Source organism: Aulonocara stuartgranti (genome assembly GCF_965226115.1).
Source record: "Aulonocara stuartgranti genome assembly, chromosome: 3".
In the NCBI taxonomy this organism is placed as follows: domain Eukaryota; kingdom Metazoa; phylum Chordata; class Actinopteri; order Cichliformes; family Cichlidae; genus Aulonocara; species Aulonocara stuartgranti.
This window is the reverse complement of record NC_138941.1, coordinates 8280121-8292827: the sequence shown is the minus strand read 5'-3', so window position 1 is coordinate 8292827 and position 12707 is coordinate 8280121. Positions and strand designations below refer to the sequence as shown.

At 42.0% G+C, this 12707-nt stretch overlaps 2 protein-coding genes across 2 annotated transcripts in view; both read right to left on the bottom strand.

Annotated features, from left to right (window-relative positions):
• LOC309702197 (protein NLRC3-like) overlaps nt 1-12707 on the bottom strand; it is an 88990-nt gene that overhangs the window by 29025 nt on the left and 47258 nt on the right. The window lies entirely within an intron of this gene.
• The window catches only part of LOC309702213 (protein NLRC3-like), a 31135-nt gene continuing 30312 nt past the window's right edge, over nt 11885-12707 (bottom strand). Inside the window, exon 8 of the mRNA XM_082526732.1 lies at nt 11885-12707. This exon is cut by the window's right edge and continues 19 nt beyond it. Within this exon, the coding sequence (XP_082382858.1) occupies nt 12188-12707 (520 nt within the window). The 3' untranslated portion in view covers nt 11885-12187.

Below are 12707 nucleotides of genomic sequence, written 5' to 3'. Positions count from 1 at the left end.
GATGGTCCCAAAATGTGAAACGCCTGGCTATCTGTGCATTTAGTGCTGCAAGTTTTCACTGTTTACCTTCAGAAGCATAAATCTCTGCACAGATAATGTTCATATGTGGATTCCTGGTTTCTGCAGTTAATTGTGACCCAAAGCGTATTTTTAAAGTGGTTCCAGGCAATAAAGTCTAAAAATAAATACATCTACTTCCTTTTTCTGTGTTCCAGCCTCAGTGACTCTGACACAGTGCTGTAATATTTACACCTCTGATGAAAACAGAGTTTGTAGTTGCAGAGAAATACTCGACTCATTTTGGGCATTTACGAGCAGGAACCTCAGAAAGCCCCTCGCTGCTTCACTGGTTAAGAAGCAAAGCAAACATTAGTTCACAGTGATGTTAATTAAGGCCCAAAGTTTAGGAACGAACGTCAGCACTTCACTAATGAATGTAATGCTGATTCATGTGCTTGTTTTGTAATGTGCATGTTGTGCGTTGCTATTTCCCGTATTCTTTGGCACTGATAGATGAAGAGTCTCAGGCAGGACCGAGGCTGCCAGCTGCTGACAGTGAGCAGGGAGAGAGCAGCAGAAGCTGGGCAAGAGCAGGGCACCTTCAGCCCCCTTCATCAGTCAGAAATCATTTGGGTGACTGTGTGAAATGTCTGATTTTTAAAATCTTTTTGTAGACATATTTATTAAATGTTTAACAATTATATAGAAGAAAGACAATGTAAAGAACAAAACATGACAAAACAAAAATGAGTTGAAGTTATGAACTGTTTCTGAGAGACAAATAACACCAGGATCCTTTTTGTGTAGCTGACAGCTGGTAACTGTGCAGGGGCGGGTCTAGCAAAGTGTTGCCAGGGGGGCAGGTAGGGCATTAACAGGGAGAGGGGGGCACAAAGACATACTTTTCTTTCTTATTCTCATTTAAAATGTCTCACTTTTAATAAATAATTATCTGAATCTTACAACAAACGTTTTCATCTGATGTAAAATGTATAGAAATCCATTATTGTACATAGTCATTTTTTAGGGTCCCATCATAATTTCTTCAGAAGTAAGTACTGCATATGATGCCAGTGTTTCCCACATTTTCTAGATTCTGCACCAGTACTGTGTGTAAAATGCATCAAAAAGTCCGTTTGATTCTTTCTCAGCTGTCTTTCTGTCTCCTTTCACTTTTTAAAGGTTGCCATGTTAGAAAACATATTTTGCCCTGCCGTGCTGTTTATTGATGTGGCAAATGAAAGGTTTATGAAAACATATCTAAATCTGTCATCAGTAATCAGCAATGATCATGTCTCACCTCTAGTCTCTGTCTTAATGTCAGGTTTCCACCGTGTGTTGTAGATGTTCAGGAGGTTAACTCGACCAACAGTCTACTTCCTGTTTAGAATACCAGGACAGGGAGGATGGTGCAGGTTTAAGTTTATTAGACTGATGCATGTATACCAACAAGACAGCGTCCATCACTGTGACAACAGCGTTTGTTTTCATTCAAAGGCTTCATGGTTTTTCCTTTAATACCTGGGGGGCCGGTCTCCAGTCAAAATGCCCGGGACCATTTTTTGTCCCAGTCCAGCCCTGGTGTCAGATCTGCATGCAGTGTCAATGAGACGATCAACAACAGATCAGACAAAACACTCAGGCGGACACTCCTCTGTAGAAGGAAACATGGGAAGTGTGAGGTAATCAGTGCACAACATCACTTTGTATTTCAGGCTGTTTTTATATAGAACTTCAGCACCAATGTAAAAGTTCTGGTTTTAGGAAGATGAAGAACATTTTCAGGAAGGATGCCGTCTGCAAGCAGAGCTGCTTGAACCTCAGCGCTGAGGTCCAGACTACTTCCTGTGAAGCCACGTGATGTAAATCTGCTGCTGTAACTTCACAGTTTACTGAAGCTAAATGCAACGTTACCATATAATCTGTTTTCAACAAAGGTTTCACTCCGTCCGGTGTTGATGGAATGATTCAGGCCGTACTCGTCAGGCTTCCCGTCGACCACACGCATTTCAGTCACAAACCCCGTGACTGACAACAAGGGAAACAGCAGAAGAAAAGATGTGAAAATACTGGATGATGATGATGGAGGATTAACCGCGGTGGCTAAACTGTTTCCTGTCTTTGTGGGCGTACTCACAGGGAAGTTTCCAGGCACGTCAGTCTTGGTGGCTAAAGTCTCCATTTTCCAACATGTATCGCTACAGGTGCAAAGACACAACATTAATCATCAGTGTAAATATTTTAATGCTGTCCAAACGGTGTTTGCTTTGTCTGTCCTCTCGCGCTCACAGAGGAAACGAGGACGCCACCTTCAACCCATCTTCAGTTGGCTCAACCATGGCCGGACTTCCTGTTGGCTTTGTGACAGCAAACCACTTGAAATGAGAGCAAACTGCAGTCAAGCACCACTTACAGCAACCTGTGGACACGCAAATGGAAAGCACTGAGAATCATACAGAAGCATAAGAGCTGTTTATTGTAACACGTGTGTGTGTGTGTGTGTGTGTGTGTGTGTGTGTGTGTGTGTGTGTGTGTGTGTGTGCACATTAATAACACACTGATGTATGTTAGTTTGATTTATGCTATATCTGAGAAAACAATTGCAGAATTTTACATCAAAGTTTCCAAAGCTGATGTTTTGTTGTTCACACTATTTTATATTCATATAGTTTGTTGTTTTTAAATCAGTGGACAAAATAAATATTATCACACAAAATCCAGGGTGAAACATAACCAAATAACCTAAATGGTGAAGTCATTATAGAAGTACATGTTGCAAAGGTCAGCCTCCTGTATAGACTGCTAAACTGTCTGGGGGGGCCCTGCCTGTCCTCGTTGGATAAGCTCCACCCCTTTTCCATAAGACGGAGACATTTGTATGAAAATAGATGGGCAATAAAATAAAAAATAAAAAATATTATGGATGACTCTGTAAATCAAAGTCCGCCTGAGGCAGAAGCAGAAACCATGAGGAGCACAGCACCACTCGCAGAAGGGCACGAAGTGAAGCCATAGCTGCTGAAGAGTGAAGACGTGATGATGGAGGAGATCACAGATGAAGATCTGCTGCCTGCTGACTCTTTATATAGAAGAGTGAGACTATCTCCCCACCAGCAGCTGCACTTATACAAACCCCAGGTGCTGGGATGGCTTTGAACATGTGACATTTTCTGCAAACACATGGACAGTTTCATAAGCACAAAGATTATTCCTGCAGCGGCAGAATCGTATCCACTGTGTGAGAGGTGAACGTCAGACAGTTCTTAGAAAATGTAGTTTCTCTTTAAGCTTTTAACGTCTCTTTTACCCCCATTTGTCTAAAACTACTTGACAGCCCTTCATGTCAGAGGTTTATTTATTTATTTACCAGTCACTTTGTGGAGCATTGGACTGCCATTACCTCATAAGACTTTGTTGTTACACTTTCTCTTACCATACATTACCAAATCTCCATTTGCACTATTTGCCTATTTGCACTACTCTGCCTGGTTTACACTCAATGTCACTTACCCATTATATTGTATATTATATAGCTTTCTTGTTATATGTAAAATTGTATTTATTTAAATTTTTACTTTTTAATTATTTTACTTGCATTTTTTAATCACTTTTATATTTAAATATATTTAAATGTTCATTTGCTATTTATCTAGGGAGTGAAGAGTAACGCAATTTCTATTCTCCGTATGTCCTGTACATGTGGCAGAATCGACAAATAAAGTTGACTTTGACTTTGACTTTGACTTTTTTATTACCTGTGCAGGATGGAGCACATGGTCTCAGTCAGGCTGGACACGATCACTCCTACAGGAAGTAAATGTGATTTTATTTCACCTGTGAAATGATGAAAAACAGCAGAATAGCTCACGCTAACAAACGGGTGTTGAAATGTTTCATTTTCTGCTGTTTCACAGGTCAAAAAGGGCGTCGAAGCAAACTGAAGCTGAGCTGCTGCTGCTGTTGTAGTGCAGCATCTGCTGTGTGCTTCATCAGAGAACCTTCTGTACACAGCAGACAGAGGCTGCTGCCACTGAAGTCCATCTGCTAGAGAGCTTTAAACACTGGTTATTGAAGTGGCTTTGATGATACTGATACACAGTCTTTGCTGCTGTCACAGGACAGGGATCCACCAGGGAGTAGTTGTCAGGATAAAGAGCCTTCGCTTCTCTAAATATAAACTGGATACTTGTAGGAAACTTTGGGAAGCAGCATTTTTCCTCATATCGTCTAAACTGAAGTTAGCTCAGGTGCTTCTTCCATACTTGCTCTGCAGAAAGCCAAAGAGTTTGGAGCTCTGCAAACATTTGCAGCACAGCTGGATGTTTGTAACTTTGGTCACCTCTGTATCATCCCTCAGATTCTTTCTGCACAGCTTTGAAACCATGACAGCACGAGTGATGCTGAGGAGACGTCCAGTTTAAACAGACCTTTATTCCTGGAACACAAACACATGAAGTGATGCTGCTAAAGAAGAACATTTAATCGCACTAATGAATCAAGCATCTGTTTGTCTGTCAGTCTGTCAACAGTTCCTCTGATCGACTTCAGACTTGGTGGGTATTTTGTTTTTGCAGCGGTCAAAGTCGATCAGCGTGTTGCTTTGTCTGCTGTAAATCTGCCTGTACAAAGGGAAACATGCATGTTTTAGATGCAAACTCACAACATGGCTGCATTTTTGTGATTATGTGTATTTTATATTGATTTATTCTATTATGTTTTGTATATGAATCTTTACAAGTGTGTCGATACAAAGGCTTGATTAAAACAAAGGTCTCAGCTGTGCTGTTAGGGATGCTCTCATATTTGTTTCAAATGTAATAAATCAAAGGATTTCAGGCTTTTCATCCTTTTTATTTGTTTGGTTCTAACAGCAGCTGGATAAAAACATGCAGGTGATGAATATAATTGTGTGATATTATGAGCATTGTGAATAAAGAAAGAGCAGAGATAGTAAAAAGGAAACAGGTGATGGACGTGAGATTTTCAGAACAAAAGCTCCTCAGTGAGACGATCACCTGGACACAAGGTCAGGCAGCTGGGACTCATCTAGAGAGCAAAATGGAAAAGTGATCTGTGCAGAACATCACTGTTGATTGCAGTTATTTACATCAGACTTCTTCTCTGAGATAAGAGCACCATTTGTGGGAAAGATGACAGTATTTCCAGGCTGGATGCTGTTTGCAGGGAGAACTGAATGAAAGTCTCCTGCACCTCAGCGCTGAGGTCCACACCTGTGAACACAGATGAGGTCAATCTGCTGCAGCACGTAGAGCTTTACTGATCAGCAGGTTCAAAGGATTCAGCAGAGCGTAGAGTCAGAGCTAAATGCCACATCACCATAGAGTTTGTTAACAACAGCTTTCTTTGCCCTTTGTCTCGATGGACTGAATCAGGGATACTCGTCATACTTCACCTCAACCACGTCACTGAGAGACCCCAGCCTGACACAGCAGCAGAGATGATGAAAGCAGAAACAGCAAACAGATGCTTCAGTTGTGTTTCTCTCTGTGTGTGCGCTCACGCCCACTTGTGTGTGTGAACTTTCCACGTACCTCAGCTTGTTTCTCCAACATGAGCCATCAGGGCTGAAAAACATCACTAACACATGAATTCTTTCTCTTTTTGTTATCACCTGTGATCATGTGTCTCATGTTTCTGTCATTCACCAGTTCTTGTATAGTTACGTGTAACTAGACTTCTGTGGGACGTAAATGATTGTTTTGTATGCAGATCTGTACAAAGGATGTAAACACTTGATTACAAAGGAGATCTCAGCTGTGTTGTTATGGATGGACTTCAACGTATTTGTTAAAAAAGAGAATAAAGCAAAGTGTTTTAGCTGTTTGGGAGTTTTTGTTCGATTCCATTCAGTTTTATTTCTATGGAGTCAAATAATAAGAAAGGCTCTAGAACAGCCCTGAGTTTGTCCAGGTGACACTCCTCTGAAGAACAAAGACAAAGAGGAAGAAGGGGATTCGTTTTCAAGTCTTGTTTCTTTCAAAATAAAAGCTGAAATGTTTTGGAAGCATGATAATATTTCAGCCAGGATGCCGTCTCCAAGGAGACCTGCACCTCAGCGCTGAGCTCCACATCACGCCCTGTGAAAGCACAGATATAAATCTGCTGCAGTGAGACGAACTTTACCCAACACAAGTGTAGAAGTAGACATTTGACTTTACCTACAACCTGTTAACAACAAAGCTTTCATTGCCTCTGTTGTTGATGTCATGTAGGACTAATCATACTTCACATCAGCCATGCACACGTCAGAGGATCTCCAGGCTTTCAGTAATAAAGCCAAGCAGATGATGTGAACATAGCAATAGTAAAACATGCATCATAATCATCTGTATGTGTCGACTATGTGGCACCTCAGTCTTGTTGGCATGAAGGAAAGTTGTGTAACATGTAGCATAAGGGCTGCAAAGACATCATGTAGACAGCAGTCGTCTGTTAGTCGTAACGTATCTCCTGTTAAAGAGTTAAATGTGCGTTCTCCATCTCTGTCCTCTCACAGCTCGCCGTATACCAACTCCAGCTGTGGTAACCATGGCTGTGCCCATCAACACGCTGAAGCTGAGACGCCACCCGTCACTATGGCGACTCCAATAGGGTTACCTGTCAGCTGTGGACGCATGAAAGGAAAACAGCAGAAACACAGACATGTTTACTGGAACATTTCCTATTGACAGCTTTATGGAAAAGTGGGTTTAAACACTTTTCTATGTTTTATTTTGTTTATTTATGGATTTATTGTGAAAGGAATTTCAAAGGTTTAATTTGACCTTTCCCCTGTTTTTCATACAGACTGGAGACGAATGGATGGTGCTTTCTTTGTTTGTCTAAAGATAATGAATAAAACTCTACACACATCTTAAACCACCCTCCTTTCTATATATTTTGTTATATAAATGGAAAGTATATAAGACACAAACTGAGCTTATATGATACTAAGGACCCTGGAGGTCAGTCCACCTTTATAATTCAGCACAGCCTGGAGTCTCTTAGTCAAGCTTGTTTGTGTTTTCTGTGAGGAAGTTTTCAGCAGCAGCTCTTTTCTTGGATGTTGGTTCCCTTTGTTTCCATCCTCTGTTAAGATGTTTCAGTAATGTTGAGGTCTGGGGAGGCCAATCCATGGCTGACGTCCTGTGATGCTGCATTAGCAGTTTGTTCATAGTGAAAAATGAAGCCACTGCCAATCAGACATTTGCACAGTGGATCAACTTCTGATGGTACTGTCCTGAATTCCACACCTATAATATGTTTGCACATACTGATGAATATGTGCAGCTGATTTTCAGTCCAGTTCCTGTGTGACAGACGCCAGTCTTTCTGCCTGTGTCCTTCCTTAACAATAGAGCCATCCTTCCACTGAGACTGTTTCTGATGAGGCTTCACTGAGCAGTAGATGGATCCCTCAGCTCATCTAATCGTCCTATTTCTAACACATGACTGTCAGAAACTGTTAATCTGCTGCAGCTCTTTAACTCCTCCACTTCTTTTTTTGTAATCTCTTAGTTTCCTCATCTTTTAAGGTGGCACTGCACACCAGATCCAAAGTCAACATGCTGTTATATAATGGAGTTGAACCTGTAATGGAGTTTGATTTAAACCAATCAGCAATTAAGTGAATGATGATGAGCAAAGATGGTGGAGGTGGTGGATGAAGACCCGGACAGCTGTGGTTGGCTCCTCGTATAGAGCAGAGTGAGGTTGTGTTTGCACATTATTATAAAACCATGTTCACCATATATTTTAGCTGCAGACAATAACATGATTTCTTTGCTGTGGTGATTTTATTCCACTTTGGTAAAATGGAAAACCATCATTTCTTGCTGTAATTCACACATTATTCCAAGAGCCTCAACACAAGCCTTGTAGTCCGACCATATATAGACAAATCAATAGTTGTGTTTGTAACAGCTCATGAACATGAATCGTTCCACATTACTTTAAAATCATTGTAAACTAAACTGGAATAAATGAGTGTTTATATATAGTTTTGTCTCAGCTGTTCATACACAGTGTTTCAGTTCTTATCAGAGTCCCACCGTCTCACTGTGGTGAACCTTTAGCTCTGTTGTAAGCGTGTTGTTAGACCAGGTTTCCCTCATTTAAAAATAATCTCTCATTAGAAATGGACATGATGTCTAAGACATAGAAATGCTTATTATGGGTTCACTTGATGTCACTGAAAAGATGCACATGGGTAACGTGCAGGCCATCCTGCTCCGAGGTTTATCTCCTCACCTCGAGTCTGCGACACTCTCTCCGTGTCCTCTCAGATAAGGGCGCGCACATTTCTGCACCATCTTCTAAATTACAAAGAGCGATTCACAAAACAGAAGCTCACAAAACACTCATCACAAACCAAAAATGGCTCCACTGAGCGTCAAACTGTCACCAGAATTTACTGATAATCTAAAGACTCACAGAACTCATTTTGTCTCATTGTGTCTTAGTTTGAGACATAAGTGCATGATCATAATACTGTGTAGTTAGATGAGACAGAGCTGATGCTTGCTCTTAATTATCCTCTTCATGTTTCCCGAGCCTCAGCAGTGGAAGCTACCATGGATAGAAAGACTATGACTCATCTTAAATCTCAAATCTTTGTCTCCAAAGAGCTGCTGATGTGTCCGATATGATCCACAAGCTTAAACTAGGATTATAAGTGTGTGCAGTGATGTGTGTGAAACCTCTGAGGACTCACACGTGTGTGCTTCAGCCCACACACACATATGAAGCACTGCGACCTCACACAGAAGTGTTTTACACATCCAGCCTGAATCCTGATCATTTCTACAGTTTATTAAGTTCAGCTTCACCTGAACATCAGTGATGAAGCTGCTCTGACTCCATCACAGCTCACAGCTGTTGGAATGAGTCAAACAATGAAGAAGGTTCAGAAACAGCTGATGATTTTACAGAAACATGATGCAAACATGAAAATGGACACATGATTTTTTATTAACAGACACTGTTTATGTTTCACTGTGCATGACGTCATCAACACTGACACCAGGGGGCGCTCATCACCAGCCTGAGGAAGTGTGATAATGGGGGGAGACGCAGTGTTGTGTGTACTGCAGTCGGACAGAAGGAAAAACTTCCTCCTGAAAACATTTTCATCCTTCCCAAAAGTGTTTGAGTCAAATGTTACAAATATATAAATACAATAAAACACAGGGTCTTACATAAAATTAGTGATGCAGTTGTGCACTGAGCACCTTTCCAATGTTCCTTCCTCAGATGAGTCCAGCTGCTGAACACATTAACATCTGTATGTAAATGTAGCCGAGAACCAACCTGAGCACTGCTGGGAAAATACAAAGGCAACCATCAAAGTGCTGTATTATCTTATTTATTCTGAATGTTGACTTAGATCCACACCACGATTTATGAAACTATAGAACTAAAATAACAACAATCGTCTGCTTCTTTAAAATTTCTTTCATTACATCAAACCAGTGAAAACTGAGAAAAACAAAGAGCTGTTAGCATGTTCAGACCAACTTTGAGACAGAGACTGTAAAGTTCTGCACTTTAAATCCTGCCTGTGTTCCTGCAAATGATTCACACTGAAAGTATCTTAGTTTAGTATTGAGTGAGCCACAAAGCAGCCTGATAGCTTTAAAACAGGAAAAGTAAATGAAATTGACAGTTTCAGTGTAGCTGGATCTATTATTGGGGGGTCATGACCCCCGTAACCCCGCCTGGTCCTGAGGTCAAATCCACCATCTTTGTTTCAGAGCTTCATGTTCTCCCGTGTTTGTGTGCGTCCTCTCCGGTACTCCGGCTTCCTCCCACAGTCCAAACACATGCAGTTAGTGGGGTCAGGTTAGCTGTGAGTGGTTGTGTCTCTGTGTTATTCCACCTTAATCAATGACTTCCTGTTAGCATGAAGTGCTTCTGTAGGACTGATGTCATTTTCATGGTTGGATCATTTAAATGAAGCTGGACTCAGATGCAGTAAATAAGCTGATTGATCATTAATGAATAAAGCTGGTCAAACACATCACGTGGACACATGTGATTGTGTGTTGTAGTATTGATCCCAATGCTGGTATCAGTCCTGGATCAATAACACTGGATGGATGCGTTCAGCATGGAGCCCTGAGCTGTGTTACAGACAAACATGGAAACTGACAGGTCTGTGTCATTCACAGTCTGTAACACTTCTAAACAACAGAGGCTGACCCAAGTGCCTCAGAGCCAGGCACGCTCACATCACAGCTCTCTAAATAAGCCAGTTTCAAAATAAGAGCTGAAAGCTGTGTTTGCTTGTGTTAGCTCATTATTGTGGAGACTAACATTCAGTGATCATGTGTTCAGACTCATAATGATTACTCTCAGAAATCCTGATCTTTGTATTTACTGTGTGTTGGATCAATAACTGAGATTCATGGTATCACACAGCTGTGCTGCTGCTGATGTCAGCACATCTGGAACAATACGAGGTATCTGCTACCAGACTGAGCAGGACGTGAGACCTGTGGACTGTTTAAAGCTGTCCCTCCACAGCTCACTCAGACCTGATCCACACCTCAGTGATATTCTCTGACTTCCTCAGTAGAGACAGAAACCATTCAGATCTGGGACCATCAGCTGACTGATGATGTCACACAGACTGTGTTTTTCAGGAACAGTGATTCTGATGTGAGCCTGCTAGCTGACAGCAGACCTGATGAAAGCACATGTTCACATCTGTGAGGACAGACTGGACTCTTTGACTGCACCTTGGTTCTCCTCAGAGGTCTGTACAGGAGCATGTCCACCCCCACTGAAGATCTCAGTCACTGTGAAACATAGAAAGCTGCTTGTGTGGCCTCTGCCTCACATGTAGATACAGCTACAGGTTTCTCTGTCAGTCAGACTGAAACAGTGTCCTGATGCTGCATCATTCAGCTCTGTGCCCCAGTCAGCATCACTGGGAGCTACCAGTGTTTCTGCCCTTTTCCTGTAACACTACACTCAGCACAGGCTCAGCTGGTATCCAGTGTTGGACTTTGGCTTCAGCTGCTGTGATAGATCCTCTAACATAGATCAGCTCTGCTACATGTTGTTAGATAAGTGCAGCTGCTGTCATGTCCTGATGTTTCTCTGGCTCAGCAGCTTCTCCATCAGAGGTTCACATGGAGCTGATCCAGTATCTCCAGTAACTGTGTTCTGTGCCTCACTGGTTCATCCTTCTGTCTGTGTGACGTCAGTCAGATGTTGAAGTTCAACTCTGTAATCTTCACTGTGTCACAGAGTTCAGTGAGTCCCGTTATTCACAGTATCAATCAGATCATCAGAGAACAGCTGATCAGCAATCAGTGGTGCCAACAGCGCCTCCTGTGGTGAGAGGATGCAATAATGCAATGTAGCATTTTTCCACTCAACACTTGCAGTCATGGAAACTGTCTGTTGGATCTGTGTGACGTTGCTTTCTTGGTTAGAGTTCCTCACAAATGTCCAGATGATTCTTCTAATGAGGCGTCGACCATGTTTGCAGCTCTTTGGAAGAAAACGTCGCCCTTTGCCATCCTTACTTTTCTTTGACTTCTTCAAATGCAGCTGAACTCCAGCTGGTATTTTCTTGGACTTTGCAGCTGTTTCTGGTCATCAGTTCATTCCTGCAAACCTCTGAAGCTGAACAACAATGATGCTGCATTGCTGGCTGATCCCAAAAGGTTGATTCTGTTCATCTGGACGTTTTCAGAAACGTTTGCTCACTGATCAGGTGACTTCTTCAGTCTCAGCTGACTGCAGCTTTACAAGCTTACAAACAGCACATTTGCACAATGACTGAAAGCAGCAGCACCTGATATATATGATACTAATATAATACATATACATATATAATCCATACTAATGATGAAGGAACTGAGCTCACAGTCCATTGTTCATTCAGTGAACTACTCAGTTTATTTTGGGCCTCAGAAATGCTCACTCTGTTTGTACATCACTGTCAGCAATAGACTCATTCTGCTGTGTGGACAGGAACACATGTGACATCACTTCCTGTTTGTTTGTGACTGAAGAAGTTTACAAGGAATCATTTAGAAGAGTTTCAAACATCAACTGATTGAATCCATGAATCTGAAAACGTGTTTGTGAGTGAAAGAGACAGACATGTACAGACTGAACTATCTGTTCAACAGTCAGAGTGTTTCTGTAACAGGAGACACTCTTTACACTCCACTCAGCACAGGGACACTGAGGCACCAGGATACCAGAAACTAAACCCAGGATAAAGAGTTTGAGTGAATGTGGTGTTGAAGGTGTGGAGGTGGATCAGAGTGTCAGAGGAGACTCTGTAGAAGGACAGAGTGCCAGCAGGACAGTCCACATACACTGCTGCTCTGTTAGAGACAGAGGAGGAGGAGGAGGAGGAGGAGATGGATGTGTAGCTGTTATTGTGCCTGACAGACTGAGGACCATCATCAGTGCAGTCCAGACTCCAGGACTGATCATTCCATCCAAACCCACAGTCAACACTGCCTCCTTTCCTTCTGATGCTTCTGTAACTCACTGATATATAAACGCTTCCTCTCCACTCAACCTCCCAGTAACAGCGACCAGTCAGACCATTTCTACACAGCAGCTGTTCCCAGTAATCAAATCTGTCTGGATGATCAGGATATGACTGAACCTCCTCCACATGTGTCACCTTCCTGTTGTTGTCAGACAGTTGGAGCTCTGTGTTCACTGTGTTTGTGTTG